We start from the raw sequence: 16,892 nt of genomic DNA, 5'->3' as shown, positions 1-16,892 counted from the left end.
GCTGCTGGGCATCATGGAGACAGGAACTTCCACAGACTCCTACATATCTGACTGCACTGGGGCCAGAGGTCACGGTCAGATTTGCATGATTTGGAGAGTATCCTCCCAGAAATGCAGTCCTACAGGGAGGAAAGCATGAAGGCACTTGTGTCTAAAATATAACAAGTAGAAAAGAGCTGGTCATGATGGGGTGGGCTTCAACACTCAGCAGTGAACAAGAGACGGTATGTGAGGCAGGATATTCTGCATTTGGGTTTGAAAGGAAGGGAGGGAGCTGAAATTGGTAAAGGAAAGGAAACCAGGCTGGCAAGGGAGAGATGGCACAGTTAGGACAATAGGTGAAGAACGTGGCTTGGGCAGCATCACCCCAGCTGCCTGCAGGCAGGGTGAGATTGCGACCATCGCAGTGTGAGGGGGTGCGAGCCTGACTGTGGGGTTTAGCATGGAGGTCTGAGGCAAAGATCATGACCAGGTTACGGACCAAATCACAGGCAAGTAATGGAGGATTGGAGCCTGCTTCAAACTGACGGGTACCCACAAGGTGATCCAGAGGCAGGTATGAATTTAGTCAGGTCAGATAGGAAAAGGCCTGTGAGCTGCCAGCATAGAGGGAGTCCTTGGACTTGTACGGAGAGCTTACTCAGAGATGTGACAAGGGGGAGAGAAAAGAGGACTGAGGTTGCAGAAGTGTGCAGGGCTGAGCAGTGACTGGATAGTACAAGAAACATGGAGTGGGCAACTAAAGGTGCTGGAGGCAAGTGAGAGCACTGGGGAGAGAGAAGACATCAGGTAGGGTTTGGTCAGCTGTGCTAGGAGCTGACAGGCAGCCATGGAGAAATACAGCACCGAGCTCCACAAGATAAAGGCTATTAGGGACTCTGTGATACTGGTTTCTGTGACAGGCAAGAAGCAAAAGCCTGTTTGGAAAAGAATCTGTGCTGGAGATGGAGGCTAAGTCCAAGTCATATAAATCATAGGCAGCACATTCAATAGGCTTAGAGATGACAGTGAGAGGAGGGATAGGGTAGAGGCTGGAGAGGCGCTTGGAGTCAAGGATTGCTTAGATTATTTTTTTTAAAGCATGCTTATATGGTGAAGGGAAGAAGGCAGAGGGAGAGATCTGAAGGAAGAGGTGGCAGATGGGATTAGGGGAGATAAGAAAACAGGACACAGCGAGGTCTTCAGGACAAGCAGTGGGGCCACAGTTGGGAGGGAGAGCTGGGCAGGAGGCAAGGGAGAGCAAGCAGAGGGGAGTGAGGGAGATACTATCTTGCTTTGTGGAGTTTCTCATGGGAGAAATCAGCACAGCCCTGAGCAGAGATGTGACTTTTCAGCGATGGCAGAAGGCAAGGCTTGAGGAGTGAGTCAAAGGCTGCAAAAAGGCAGCTGGGATTGCGGTGGTGAGGGCTGGCAAACATGAGTAAGCATTAGGAACATGACGGAATCGAGGAGGGGAAAAAGCATTCATGGTGTACAGGAAGTTTAAAACAAAAAAAAAAAGTTTAAAGCTTAATAAGTAATTGTCTCGGAAGAGGTATTAAGGATATTCAGAAGGCCTCAGGAGGAGTGAATAAGGACTTCCTCAGTAAAGGAAGCCATTCCTTAGAGATCTAGAAGTCTGGGGACTGCCTAAAGCCAAGCTGAGTCAGGCCTTGCAAAAGAAATTAATTCTGGAGTGGAGTTTTCCTGAGCTGTATAAATAAAGGAGACCCTGGAGAGAAGGCAGGAACCATGCAGTGAAGAGCGTGTTATGGCTGAAGACTGCCTAGGCACTGCCCGAATGAGAATTATTTGTCAGTTCTTACTAGGGCTGGTGAGACTGGATGTCAAAACAAAGACTGGGTGGTTAATGGAAACACACAGGCTGTGTCCAAGCTGGAGGAGAAATGAGCGGGGTTTCAGTGCTGGAACTGGGTGATGGGCAGCCTTGGTTCAAGGATGCTGAAAGAAGTAGCTCATAATGTCCCAGGACTGGCATGCCATCCCAGCCACCTTGAGTGAGTTATCTGAAACCGCTGCAAAGACAGCATGGCTTTGCTGGGCAGCGGCAGTGGAAGACCGTTTCCTTTAGTCTTGCCAGATACCTTTGGGTTCTTGATTTTAGAGATAAGCTACACGGACAAGTACCCATGTATCCAGGGATGAGAGTTACTCCAGCTTTCTGTGTTGGTGTCTGACAGGAGACGATCCTGGAATTCATGCATGAATTTGTACAGGTCATCACAAGTATCCATGTGTCTGTTTTGGTGCTTTTAGCCATCTGCTTAAGTCCACTGAAAGCTGGTGGGCTGTCTCTGTGTTTGTTACATACATGGCATTTCCTGTAGCAATTCAGCGAAGCAAGGTAGAACTGAAAAGGGTCCTTGCTTCATTGAGGCCCTTATGGGATGTGATCTTCCTGCCATGTGGGCATGCTGTGAATGAGACAGAGAGCGGTGTGCAAAAGGAACAGTTGGGCTGTGTGGGTTGTTCACTTGCAAATCAAGCAGTGCCAGGAAATACTGATAAGGATAATGCAGCGGTACTATGAGCATATGCACTCCCTGACCCCATTTGTCCCAACGCAAAAGCCAAAGAGTCACCAACAGGATGGGGAAGGTGCAGGAGAGGTCCCCCCCAGGCACAGCTATTTTGTGAGAGCCCCAAACCTTTGTGCTGAAGTTTTCTGAGGATTTCTTTTTGTCTTGGCAGAAGAACAACATGGGGCAAGTGCAGCCTCTTACCAATTTTTGAGGTAAGTTGCCTTCTGTGTAGGGGAAGGAGAGCATATGGCCCGGTGTGTTTATTTCTCAGCCAGGATTCTTTCGGGCTTGGCAAATTACATGCTTCTTGCTGAGGATCAACACAAGTGCCAAGTTTGTTTTTTCTAAAAATGAAAGAGATCTCATTTATCACAGCACAGAGGAAAGGATCTGAAAAATGTCCTTAAGCGTGAAAAATACCTTTGTTTATCCTCAAACAAAACAGCTGAGGGGAGAATGAGCAAAATTTCTCCAAGAGGAAAACAAAAACAACCGAACTCTACAAGCATCTAGAAGAGCCACCAGGCAGCTCCTGCCAGGCATGAGCTGGAGCTGGGCTGTGAAATGCCTCTGTACCCAGCGAGCTCTGTGGGGTGCGAGGTGATGGTGTGATGTGGGCTTGGGACATCAGAGCAGAAGGGACAGCCGGGTTGCGGTTTAGCATTTGCTGCTTGAAAACTTCTTTAGAGCATCTTTTCCTTATATGTATGTTTTCTCAGTGTCTGTATTTTTCCCTGTATGTGCTAGAAGCTCTTCTTTCTCTTAAAGCATTTATTTTTATTGTGTCATTTTCCCTCTGTTTCCCCTTTTCATTGGCCCTGTGTGACTGTTTGTTTAAACCGTTTGCCTGCTTTCATCTTCCATTTTTCTTCTCTCCCCCCTTCTCAAGGGCTCTCTAGCCATAATTATCCTTGTGTTTCACATTAGCTCTCCTCCCTTCTGCTCCAGATGGACTCGAAGCGGGCATTGATTAAAGCTAAAACCTTTAGCGCTGCCATTTCCAACAGGCTCTGGCCTTGGGGTCAGCCCAGCCCTCGCTGCATTGCTCCCAACCACAGCCACGAGCACTGGCTCCTGAGGGAGCTCTATGCCCATGTGGGGCAGCAGGGACACACTGACACTACTCCCAAACAGGATTGCAGGCTGTGGTCGCCGTGTAGGTGCCGGTGAGGGCCTGCACAAGTCTTTAGCTCCTAAATGGTGTTAGGAAATCACTTGCTCATTTTCAGATCCTTTGTTGTGTACTTTGTTGCTAGAAATAAAGAAATTAGTCCCTCTGATGAGCTAACACGTACACCAAAGTGATAGTCTGGCGGATACTGTTTGTTCTGCGGCGAGAGCAAACCGTATCGAAAACAGGGGGAGGAGAGATGCAGGGGAAGGGAGGTGAAAGGAAAACAAATGGGCTGCATGCAGAGGTCTGGCATCAAACGTCAGAGTGATCTTGTTCGCTCAGATACTATTTGAAAGGCCATGGCAACCGGGGGCCCAGGGAGAGGAGAGGTTTGTAGCCCCTCCCTGGGATGGATGACAGAGGATGAGGGTGAGTTGGTCTGCCTTGTGAAGTCTGCTGGGGGGTGCAGTCGCAAAACAGTTCAGCCCGTCCCTTCGTCCTGCATGCTGGCTCATGTGAGGCAAAGTCAGAAGTGAATGGATTTGTAACTCCCTCAGTCAGTCAGATGGCACCTATCTGTTGAAGGTGGCTGCGCTTGGGCAGCCAGATTTAGACAGGGATTAAGATCCCTGCCAGACACAGTAAGTGACAGCAGTACAGGAATTTAATAGAAATATTTCTGGGGGAATACAGGAATGTGCTTGTAGGTTACTCCAAAAACACTGGGTATGCAATAAGTTTTCTTGTGATGGGGTGTACAGAAATCTAGTAACGTTTTTGCTGCCAGCAAGCAGCAGCTCAGAGTGCATGGAGGTGAGGTCAGCAGTGCCTTGTCCATCACAGACCTGTAGGTTGCACTACAAAGTTGTGTTTACCCAGAAAGGCTTTTGTCTTAGGAGGCATCAAACAGCAGAGACCTGCCATTTCTGCTGGGTAATGAAATCATGGCCTAAAAATTTGATTCTTCTTTCTGATTTGAATCCGTCTTTGGCTTCCAGCCCTTGTATCTGGTTTTGCCGCCTTCACTGGATAAAAGGGCTCTTTAAAAGATTCGTTCTTTCGTGAAGGTATTTTTATACACCGTGGTCAAAGCATCTCTGTTTTCTTTGTGGTAAGCTGAATGATTGAGCTCTTGAAGTCCTTCACTGGCAGACACTTTCTGCCTCAAATCATTTTTGTTTCTTCTTTTTCTGCTCTGACTCAAAAATGTAGACATCTGATTGCACACGTCTTTCTGGTGTCGTTCCTCTAATGCAGTACGCAGGATAAGCCACCTCCTGGCTTCTGTTTGCTCTTTTGCCGCTTGCACACTAAGGATTGCATTAGTTCACATACTGCAATGCACAGCGAGCTCAGGTTCCATTGACTGTTTCACTTTGACGCTGCTTTCAATTCCACTGATGTGCATAACCGTACGTACACACGCATCCCCCCAAACTCCTGGGAAAGATCCATCGCTCCAGCAGATCCCCAGAAATACGTTGGAAGAACACGGGATTTGTGCTTAACCAAGGACCAGTTGCCAGCAGCGGGCAGCTGCCTCTCAGGCACTGACAAGGCACCACAGAATTCCACCCTCCTGAGTACATACGTATTGCCGTGCAGGGCACCCCTACACACAGGCACACACGTGAGCACAGGCCCGGGGGAAGGAGCGGGGCTGTCCTCTCGCTGCCGTGCATCCCCAAAAATCCATCTGGAGTCACGGCAGCCTGAGTCACGCTGTGAGTCACACTGCAGGAAGGGGCCAACAGGCACCGCTTCCCTGGGTCTGGTGGGTGTGTTTGGAGGATAGCAAAGAAGCAGTGCCGGTTGCCGGAGATAGGAGAGCAAAGAGCAGGGTCAGGATGGATGATTTGGGAAGTGGACACACTTAGTGGAGCAGCACCCACTGCAGAGGTGCTCGAGTGGAAGAGCTGGCGGGGCCCTGCTGCCCTGCTCCTGCTTCTGGATACACAGCCTGCGCTGCTCCTGGTGATGTCAGCGGGGCCTTTCGTCGTTGTTTGAGAAGAGCTTTGGCCAAAAAAGATGGAAAGGGGGGGGCGAGCGGTGTTCTGGCTTGATGAAAAAAGCCTGGCTTTAAATCTGTTATTAAAGCTGGAAGCAGGAAGTTTTCACTATGAATAGGCGAACTCCTGTGCCTAGAAATGGCCGAACACACAGCCCTGGAAGTAACACCTTGGTGCTAATCTTCTCATTTCCTCCAGCTGCTGTGTGGGCTGTCAGCTGCTGGGGTGTCTTGCAGAGCTCTCTGCCTTCTGCAGCCCTAAAGCCAAGGAGCAGCATAACGCAATATGGCACTGAGCCCCTCTGCACAGCACTGCTGTGAGGCGCTGCTCCCCGTGTGTGTGAGAGCTGGGATGGCAGCTCTGCTGTGAGATTGTGTTGAAGCGGGCTGTGGCCCCAAGGGCTTGGGGCAGCTCCTGCTGATGTCACTGCACAGAGAGCCTTCTGGCTCCTGGTTTTCCTTTCCGCCTTTCCCATGTTGTAGCTGCAGCAAAGGTTCTTTGGCAGCGTGGCATTGCTGTTGTCTATAAATGGAAGCGGTTGGCCCGTCTCCCAGTGTAACACAAGATAGCTCTGTGCATCAGTTACGCAATCTTCAGCTTGATGACTTCACTGGGGCAAGGGGAGGGCAGGGGGGCAGGATGGAGCCCTCACCTCGTGCCCCTGAGCTAGGAGATGCTGGACCAGGCGGTGAGGTGCTGTGTGAGAAGGGAGCAGGGAGTAGCGGGGGAAACTTTCAGACCAGGGCATGAGTTCAACAGAGGCAGAAGCTCGACACTGGGAAGCAGCCTTTCAGCAGAGAGCCCTTCAGGGACACTGTGTAAAGTGGAGATGTGGACAAATTGTATTTCTTCTTGTTTCCTGGCTGAAGATTAGTTTGCTTTTCCCTGCCAGTGCGCTCGGCCCACACTACGGCATTACATGGGTAAGAGGAACCCTCCACCTCTGCTGCTGGCAGCTCGTAGCTCCTGGGTACCGGAGCGCGGGCCGTTGCAGCGCTCCTGGCCTGGCCTCAGCACTCGGTGCTCAGCCGTGCCGAGCCGAGCCGTGGCAGCGGGCGGGCAGCGGCCCCTGCTGGCAACTCGCCGCTCCCAGCAGCACCGCGGGGAGGTGCGGGGGAGATGGGGTCTGCGGGAAGATCCTGCACGCAGAGACGGGGGAGAGCAGGGTGATCTTAGGAATAGGTTTCTGTGGCATCACGTGTTCCGCGTCCTTCCATCTACAAGCTCCTCGTCCTTGTGGGATGGAATCTCGGATAAACGTGTGATGTGGTTAAATCCTGAGGTTCTGGTGCAAAACAGTGGAAATGAGGGCTGCTGGTTCACGGTGTTCTCTGTGTGCCTCAAACCCTGGCTCCTGAGTCCATTGCTCAGAGGTTGCTTATCTTGACTGCAAATAAACCTCACACCCCGTTTTCTTTTCTTACTGCCAGTGAGTCGTGAGGTGCTCCTGCCTTATCAGAGGGGGCCTGGAGCTTCAGGTTCTGGTGTGAGAAACCTGCCCATGTTCCTGAAGCAGACATTGAGGCCACGAGCCACCAGCATTTGCCCAGTTTTCCCACTTTCTCCAAGCTCCAGCCCTTGCCCACAGGCTCGGCGCTCAGTGTTAATGAGCCATAGCTTCCCTACACGCAGAGCACCCTCAGTAACGAGCCCTTCTCCTTCTCTCCACACAGGAGCAGCACCAGGTGGGACTGTCCCGGAGCACAGCACCTATGCAGCCCTCTGTCCCACCAGGAGCCAGCAGCGTGGTCACAGGCACGAGCTCAGGGGGGCCCTTCCTGGGCAACCAGCCGCAAGCGGCCATCATGAAGCAGATGCTGATCGAGCAGAGAGCCCAGCTGCACGTGATAGAGCAGCAGAAGCAGCAGTTCCTAAGAGAGCAGAGGCAGCAACAGCAGCAGATCCTAGCAGAGCAGGTACGGTGTCTGTTTGTCTCAGGTTCTGCAGCTGTTGTGAGATGGCGAGTACTGCAGACAGTGCAGCGCAGCCCTTCCTTTCACCTTCAGCAGTTTTCTCTCTGATCTCCCAGATCAGTTCTTTACTCTGTTTTATCACACAAACAGTGCAAGCAGTCATGCTAGCCTCAGGGAGAGGTTGGGAACTGCAGGCTGAAGTGGGGGAGCAGTGAGCACAACCCTAGCAGTGGCAGTGTGAAGCTGTGACATTCGAGCATGACACCAATTCCCAGAGCTCTACACTTGCGCAGTACAGACATTACGTTACCTGGTCTAGATGGTCTTGTCTTATGAGTGTTTAATTCAGATGCAGTTTAAAGGAAACACAGCAGAAAAGCCAGCAGAAAGTCACACTGTTCAGTAACTGCAAGCTCGCACCTCGGTTAAACTTGCAGTCCCCTACTTTACCTAGAAAATGTTCTGATAGGTCAGTCTAAGCTCAGCAATGTCTCTCTTGTTAGGGGAAATACAGTTTAAGACCTGGGTGCCACTTTCAGTTAGAACTTGTGCATGCTGTGTAACCGTAGAAGTACTGATGGTTACTGATGGAAGAGGGTAGATTTAGACTAGACACTAGGAAGAAAGTCTTTCTTTTAGAGTGGTGAGACATTGGAACAGGATGCCCAATGAGACTGTGGGTGCTTCCTCCCTGGAGGTGTTCAAGGCCAGGCTGAAGAGGCTATAAGCAAGGTCTGGTCTAGAAGGAGGTATCCCTGCCTATAGCAAAGGGATTAGTATTAGATCATCTTAAAGGGCCCTTCCAACCCAAACCATTCTATGATTCTGTGATCCTGTGAAGATCCATGAATGGTTTCAGAGGGAACAAGTACAGAGCAGTGATACAGTAGTATTCCCTCTGCATGGACCAGGCCAATTCACTTGTGTAAACCCAAGAGCCAGTCACTGACTTGGATGCTGAAGGCAAGACTAAAAGGCACAGCCCGTAAGCTCCTAGCTTTTGAGTGCTTTGTGCCTAATGAAGTTCCCTTAATCTTTTTTATCATATGTAATGTGTATTTATAAACATTAGGATTAGTATTTGCTTCCTTTCTGTCTTTGCCATTCTCTTTCCTTTGTTCCTCAGTCCTGGTTTGGGACAAAGCATCTGCGTCGTTGTAGTAACTGCTCAGTCAAGTATATCCAGGGCCTTGAAAGCTCTGATAGACATGCTCTCTGTTTTTATAATCAACACGTGATTCTGTTTTAGATGCCTGACTATTCATAGAAAAAAAAAGTGCAGAGGACCAGCACGGACTGGACTAAGGGACAGGGGCATTTTGCAATGGCCAGCTCCCCAGATAGCATGAGGAAGAGGGAATGTGCCTCAGTAGCTGTTTCTGGTCTGGCTAGGCAATGGTCTTGGGACACAGTGCTCAGATTAGGAGGCATTGTCCCTTGCAGCTGACCGTTTTGGATGTGCAGAGGTGGGCTGCAGTCTTGCACAAGGACTATACATATAGGAATATATATATTAATTATATAGATTATTAAATATATATATTTATATACATATATATTATAATATATATATTCCTGTATATATATGTGTGTATATATATATAGGTCTTCTCAGGGCTGGGGGAAGGAAAGGGTGTGTGGATACAGCAGCAGTCAGAGCTGGGTGAGAAGAGGTATCTCAGATCCCTCCCTTCCCATTCAGCCCGAGGACAGTTCAGTTTGCTGTTTAGAGGTCAAGATGAAGTGCTTGTAAGTAAGGAGAGATGATGTTAGCCTCAGTGCTTATTCCTTTTTGAACCAGAAGGAGTCTGTGTGTTGAGTAGCCCAAGTACTCTCAGGAGGATTCTTCAAATGTCTCCACTTGTCTCTCTGGAACAGCTTGCTAGATAAGGAACACTGCGGTTCTGCTGCAGCACTTTTGTCACCAGCCTCTTTCCAGCTCACTAATTAATTAATCATCTTTTTCACTTCTGCTTTCTTTCCCTCATTCATTTTCAGCAATTGCAGCAGCAGTCACATTTGCCTCGGCAGCATCTGCAGCAACAGCGGAGCCCATATCCAGTGCAACAGGTCAATCAGTTCCAAGGTAAAAGTCACATTCTTTTTCCTGTTGTGGAGACAAAATTCGCCTCTGGAGTAGGCGTATGAAACTCTGTGAACGCGAGGAGCTAAGCAATGTGACAGAATAGGAAAGTGGGCTGTTGTATACTTGCACGTACCAAAGACTTCACTAAAGGGGAATGTCCAGCTTGGAATGTTTGGTCATGTTTCTAATTTCCGTTCTGTTCCACTCAGCAAAAGCTGTATTTTGTATCTGACATGTGTTTTGCCTGCTTGATTCCTGGGTTCAGTGGATTCATCATGTTTGCCTTCACTCTCATCGTTCTTTTTTTTTTTTCAGCCAGCATCCCTCGCTGTATCCTGGTTTTACTCTTCTTCATGTCCTACTTTGTTTAATTTGATGAGCAGGGAATTTCAAAGAGGTCATCTTCATCTGGAGAAGGACCAACAATAGTTCTGATAGGAGACAAGTGTGAGAAATATAGTGAAATATCTGAGATGAAAATGGAGATTTCTGCAATGAGCTCACAAAACAAGAATTATTTCGGTGTGCTCACAAATAATTGGGGAATGTGAGGGTACTCGTTTTGGTTTAGGAAAAAGGTTACTTCAGAGCTTTTTTTAGTGCAGTTCATCAGCTGAATGCCTTCACTAGCCACGGATTCTGAATATACATAGAACCAGCATGTCCTTGTGCTGCATATCCATGATAGTGTCACATAACTGCAACAGAAACGAGGCAGGAGAGCACACTGCGGTTCTGGTACTCAGGAAGCGAGCAGACAGCCAAAGCTTCTGCTGACAGACAGCAGTGTGGCTCTTCTAATTGCCTTCCAATTCTTGATTTTGGCAGCATTAATTCTATACGAAGTGAATTCTTTCCCGATAGCTTGTTTGCAAAATCAAAATGTATGTGTGCACTGTCACGCATTATTTGAGAAGCATATGTAAAATCTTTTCTGTGTCAATGCTTTTTTGAAACCTTGCCTTCATATGTATAATTTAAAAGAAATGCAAAAGAGAGTTTAGGCTAATGTGACAGAGCGAGGAATTCATTTTCATAAATGAGCCAATTTAAATATAAATATTGCACTATTTTTTTTCTGTTTAGTCACAATACTGTAATCTAGTGCAGTGGGTTATGTGGGATGGAGACCAGAAGGTGGCCCAAAATCTTCAAATCTGCTGCATCTCCACTTTAACTGCTTCTTGCCTGAAGCCCTGCCTCTCCGGCCAGGCACAGCAGCTCCCAGAGGCAGGGAGTGAGCCGCTCAGTTCTGCTGACTCCTTTGGAAGTTTGCAGCTGCTGTTTGCAGTTCATAGATGGCGAGAGGTGCACTACAGGTTTTTAGCATTGCCTGACCTCATCAGCAATGGCTGGAATGGCTGTAAGAAGAGGTATCTTGCAACCGTGGAGGAAGGAGATGACCTACATTTAAAAAAAAAAAACCTCAAGGGGACCCTAGTGCCAGTCATTAAAAAACCGGTTTAATTGGTGGCATAGATGAAGTAAAAGCTGCTGGTACATTTGCCCTCTGCAAGTAAGATCCAGATGGTCTCACTTCATGCTACAGGATGCTTTGTTTATGCATATGTTGGCGAGCTCAGCTAAAAGCATCCTCCTGGAGCTTGTCCGGCTGCAGGGAAAATGAGATGTAGCCATCCGCTGCATCATGTGTGTCGCTCTAGGAGTGACACTTCAGTTATTCATGGCCATTTCTCATGGGAATCTGGCCAGCACAAATAGCAGGGCCTACCATTCTCTGGTCTCCACAGACATTTAGGTACGCTGTCTGCCGCCGAGAGACATCAGGTAGGGGCTGATTTAAGAGCATCCTGATTTTGTTGTACAATTTATGACTCTTACAGCAACTTTTTTTCTCGCATTTAGTGATATTTGAGCTGCAGTAATTGTGAGCATCTTGCTCTCGGAGCTCTGCCTGCTGAGGATTCTATTTAGTTTGGTACGGTATTGACTCAAAACCACAACGAACCCGTGGCACAATCAGAGCTCCGGTAATTGTTTTTAAATAAAGATAGTAAATACAGGAGCGTATTGGTTTCCCAAAAATCAATAGCTCCCCCACCCCTCAAAGGGACATGAGCACGGTCCAGTTCTGTGCCACGGTGTGGAATTTAACAAGGTTAGGATTTTCTGGTTTCCCATCACCGGCCTAAGGTGGACTAAAATGTGCTTATCATATTGATTCACTAATACACTTTCCTTGCTTTAAATGTCCACAAAAAAACAATTTTTCTTCTTTCCATAGACTTAATCAGTAACAATGGTAAAGAAAATCCATTCATTTGTGCCTCCTGAGCTATTAAAAAATTGATTGGTCTTCTGAGTCTGACATTTCCATTTTCAAGGCTTACTTTTGAAAGACAATGGAGATATTTAAAAGGGAGCTTCAGACAGATAACTCAAGTTCAGCTTTCGGTTTTGACTGAAAGCCAGAGGAAGCATTCTCATTTGAACTAGAAGCTGAACCAGGTGTATCTGAAGAAGGTTAAGTTCTGATCACAGTGCTGTGCACCTTTCAGAAGTCTGAGGGACTAACTATTGCACAGAGCGGGGCGTGCATCATCCCCAGGCCTGTGGAAAATTGCACGCAAACAAAAAAATGCTTTTATTTTTGAAAGAAGACTTTTCCTCCTAGGTCAGTGCAGAAATAACTACTTGTTGGCCACAGCAAAGTAACGGAAAGACAGGCCTGTGTTAGCCCTGCGGCCCCAGTGGCTGTGCAGCATGAGCAGCTCATTAGCAGGGAAGTAACCATGGCTGTAATGGCACGTCACACGTGGAAGGAATCACATTGCCACAATTCTTCAAAAATCCAAAGCCACAAATCCCTTTGGGTACAAATCCCCAAGCTTTCATAATTGAAAATTACTTAGAGAGTAAACCGTTGGCCTTTTCACCTTGCCAGCCTTGCTTCAGGCCTGATGGGAAATTAAGCTGCTGGCCTGTATCGACAGCGCTCTGCGGAGCGGTGTCCCACTTCACAAATGAAATACGTAACTCGATCAGTGATTCCTGGTTGGGGTAGCACTCAGCTGTGCTACCTCTCAGCTCTGAGAAGTGGGGATTTGGCAGGGCAGTGCCAAGGCTGCAGTCACAGCAGTGCGCGGAACGCATCACCTCTGAGATGCGGCTAATGTTAGGCTGCAAGTACGTCTCCCAAGGACAGGTAACCTAGTTCTCTGCTAGCCCTCATGTGAAACAGTAATTTATTCACTGAAAAAGCACAGCAAACTGAAATCCCACTGTCTTGCAGGAGGCTCCTGCAGATTCTCTCGTAAGCACAGACGTGTTGATTTGTGTAAGATTTACAGGATCGTGTTTTTTCTCACCTTGCTCCCTTTCTGGCACAGGTTCTCCCCAGGATATAGCAGCTGCAAGAAACCAAGCAGCGCTCCAGAGCATGAGGACGTCCCGAATGATGGCCCAGAACGCGAGCATGATGGCAATGGGTCCCTCCCAGAACCCGAGCACGCTGCCCACCACGGTGGGCCAGTCAGACCTGGGCATGGCTCCTTACAGCAACGCCTCCTCCAGCCAGCCGGGAATGTACAGTATGAGCACAGGGATGAGCCAAATGTTGCAGCACCCAAACCAAAGCAGCATGAACATGGCGCATAACGCAAGCCAGGGAACGAGGCAGACTGCCTCTGGACAAGTGGTGGGAATGGTCAGCAGTTTTGGTCAGAACATGCTGGTAAACTCTGCTCTTGCCCAGCATCAACAACAGATGAAAGGAGCGGTGGGCCAGGTCTTACCCAGGCCACAAGCACCACGGCTTCAGAACCTGATGGGGACTGTCCCTCAGGGAACGCAGAACTGGCAGCAGCGAGGCTTGCAAGGTATACCCGGAAGGACTAGCGGTGAAATTGGGCCTTTCAATAATGGCACAACGTACCCGATGCAGTCTGGGCAGCCTCGGCTGCCCAAGCAGCATTTCCCACAGGGACTTAACCAGACAGTTGTGGACACAAGCGGAACAGTGAGAGCCCTGAACCCGGCAATGGGGAGACAGCTGCTGCAGCCGCTGCCCGGACAGCAGGGAACCAGCCAGGCCAGGCCGATGGTGATGCCTGCAATAAGCCAGGGGGTCCCCACCATGTCTGGTTTTAGCCAGCCTTCCGCGCAGCAGATGCCAGGTGGTAGCTTTGCTCCGAGCAGCCAAGGCCAGGCCTAGTGAGAGGAATCCCACTCAGGACATATCTTACAGCTACAGTAACGAAGGAGCTGGGGGCTCGTTCTCCAGTTTAACAGAGGGCGCAGACCTCGTGGACTCCATCGTTAAGAGCGGACCGGGGGATGAGTGGATACAAGAACTCGATGAGTTGTTCGGAAACCCCCAGTGAATGGGCTTGTATAGTCTGGAGTTTGGGTTGTTACATTCGAAGAAATCAAAGAGAGGGTTGGATGTGCTCCCCATCCTCGGATTGTTGGGGGTTTTTGTTTGAATTGGTTTGGATTCTTTTGTTTGTTTTTTTTTGTTTTTAATCGTGCAAATCGAGCTGATCTGTAGCCAACTTGGGAAGGTTCGGGTGATGCTGAGAACATCGGTATCATGAGACTTCCACAGGCAGTCTCTACTGCGTGGCAGCACCTGCTGCATGGGTGCGGGGCAGGATGGGGAAACTGGAAAAGCCGGCTGATGCCTCTGAAAGGGAAAAGGTGGTCTTTCTCTGCTGAAATGAGATTTCCTTGCACAGCAGTATGGGGTAGCCACGATGTGTCCCGCCTCATGTAACTGCAAAGGCCGCGGCTTTCAGGGTAGCAGATGGAAGCCCAAAGATGCCCGCAGATGACCGTGCACAACCAGCCTTGCTGTCGGCAGGCCTCAGCGAACCATGGCCGGGCTCTGGGCTGCTGCGAGGGGCATACATGTAACAAACCTGAACAGTCACAGAGAGGTCACCATTTTCACTGCCGAGTGATAAAAATCCAGTAGGAGTGTAACAAAACATGAATGTGGTTGTGCAGTGAGGACAGTTTGATTACAGGACCGCTGCTGGAGATGGCTTTAGTGAGTGGGTTGTGTAAGGAGCTATTTAGTCCCCAAGGGACTTGCAGTAGTGCTTCCCTGTCAGAGCACTTTGTGTGCCCAGGTTGCAGAACAGAGCTGAGAGAGATGCTAAAGGGGGCTTCAAGGCACCAGGGGACACCAGCGAAAGTCCTAAGGAGGTCCCTGTCTCCTCCCTCCCCGGTATGTTTTCATCCATCCCCCTCCCATCTGTCAGTGTAAAACAAAGTAAACTCACTGCGCTTTTCTTCACAAAGGGGCAGGAAGGGGAGGAGAAGACAGGAAGGAGAAGATGCGCAGGGCGGGTCTGGCAAGCAGGAGCGAGTTCCTCCTCTTGTATTGCAAAATGCAGGCTTAGCAGGTTGGCGTGTCTGGGCTCTCAACCTGCCATTTAGTGCCACCTGGTCTTCTGTTTTAAGCAAGTGGTGGTCCAACCTCCTTTGTTTGCTGGAATAACATTCACTGCAGTATTTGAAAAATGGAGTCAAGGAAGGACTACAGTAAAGAGCATGAATGAATGGCTAAAATAGTGGATTTAGGCGTTAAAAACATTGAGTCTGCCTAAATATGCTTTTAGGTAACAGTGACGTATCACTGTCTCCACTGTCTATCTCCACTGTGTGGACTGGTGCCGAGAGCACTGCAGTGAAGGGGTGATACGTCTTCCACAGAGATGCTGGCCATTCTGATTGCCTAATGCAGCTGGGGCCCGAGCCAAAGAAAGCTGCCCTCCAAAACCTGCCAGCTCCTCGGCTGAGCTGCCCATTAGGGGAGGTCATGCTTACCCCATTCTGAAGCACAGCACGAGGTCCCATTCCGAAGATGGCAGAGGTTTGCCTGTCTGCTGCTGCAGCAGGAGCCGGGTCAGGCCCCAATGCAGCGAGCGAGAGCACCAGCCAAAGTTCTCAGCCCACAGCCACGCCGCGGGCAGACGACTCTTGTTGGGACGAGCCTGAGGGAAGGGACAGCCCACAGTGACAGCACCCTGAGGACAGGGGCAAGGGAGCAGCGTGGGGGCACAGGCGGGCCACTGGGAAGAGCAGCTCTGGGACACGGACGGTGGCCAGCACCAAGCTGTTGTCTTTGCAAAGCTTCCTCCAAATACTCCGTACTGGGACCAAGTACTAGACGTAGATTTTAATAGATTTGAGGTTTTTTGTTGGTTTTTTTTCCTCCTTACTATGGTGCTGATGTATATGTAATATTAAAAAAAAAAAGTTATTTGTAAATATGTTTTTACAATTCTACAGATATCACTGGGTCTACTATCTGTAAAATATATACATATAAAAATATATATATATACTGTTTGTTTAAAATAGAGTATTTTTATTTCATTCCTTAACTCATCCTTACTGCAGTGGTATTGCACTTCAGATGATGTCTGATTACTAATTTGTACTGTATCCCTGATGGCAACTTGCTCCATTTTATTCAGATTTTTCTAGTTTTCTGTTTTTACTTTGTACATTAAGCATTGCTTATTTTCTTTTAAGACCTGTACAGAGCTCTGAAAATGTAGAAAAAAGCTGATGTTAACATACCACTTTTAAAGAAAAAAGAAAAAAAAAAAACCCAACCAAGCAAACAAATAAAATATGGTTATCTGAGTCATATCCAAGGCTGGTCTGTGAGATCACCTCTCACCCCTCTGCTCCTGTGGCACACCGGTGATGCTGCCCCAGACGTGGGTTACCAGGCAGGCAGCAAGCACAGGTGAGTGCAATGAGCTGCTGGGGGCTGGTTGTACAGCCAGCTGTGTGCTATTGCTCTGAGGCCCTTCTTCCCCTTTCGTAAGAGCAAGAAAGGCTCTCATTACTTCCAGGTGTTGTGAGACAAGGCTTGTACTCTGTACTGGAGTGGTTGCTACAGGTGAGCTGGTCATTCATTGTGCTACCACGAGAGGCAGCATCTCTCAGTTTCCATGACTGCATGCAGGAAGGAAATGCTTTTGGGGAGGACACGGGGTGAAAGGTGTAGGAGTGATGCAGCTGCGCTCTGGAGAGGTGAGATGGGAGGGAAGGAGAGAGATGTGGGGTTGGGTGTAGGAGGTAGAAAGAAGAGTTGGGGAAGCGAGGGAAAAGCACGTTCACAGCAGCTCCCCAACCTGCTGCTCCACTGTGAGGTTTTGTGGTCAGAAACCCTTTGGTAAGTGCATACAGGCTTGTTGTACTTACATGACCTGTGTAAGACAAGCATGTTGTGCAGCTTTCAAGGCTTGGCACGTCTCTCTTCTGTTC

General features: G+C 48.8%; 1 protein-coding gene across 1 annotated transcript in view; it reads left to right on the top strand.

The window, feature by feature from the left end:
• Positions 1-16,089, top strand: part of MAML3 (mastermind like transcriptional coactivator 3) — a 73,206-nt gene extending 57,117 nt beyond the window's left edge. Inside the window, 4 exon segments of the mRNA XM_031553011.1 lie at positions 7,319-7,561; positions 9,557-9,644; positions 12,995-13,815; positions 13,817-16,089. Coding sequence (XP_031408871.1) covers positions 7,319-7,561; positions 9,557-9,644; positions 12,995-13,815; positions 13,817-13,987 — 1,323 coding nt within the window. The 3' untranslated portion in view covers positions 13,988-16,089.
• Positions 16,090-16,892: the final 803 nt, after the last annotated feature.

This window comes from Meleagris gallopavo, chromosome 4, assembly GCF_000146605.3.
Source record: "Meleagris gallopavo isolate NT-WF06-2002-E0010 breed Aviagen turkey brand Nicholas breeding stock chromosome 4, Turkey_5.1, whole genome shotgun sequence".
NCBI lineage: Eukaryota > Metazoa > Chordata > Aves > Galliformes > Phasianidae > Meleagris > Meleagris gallopavo.
This window is presented reverse-complemented; position numbering and strand designations above follow the sequence as displayed.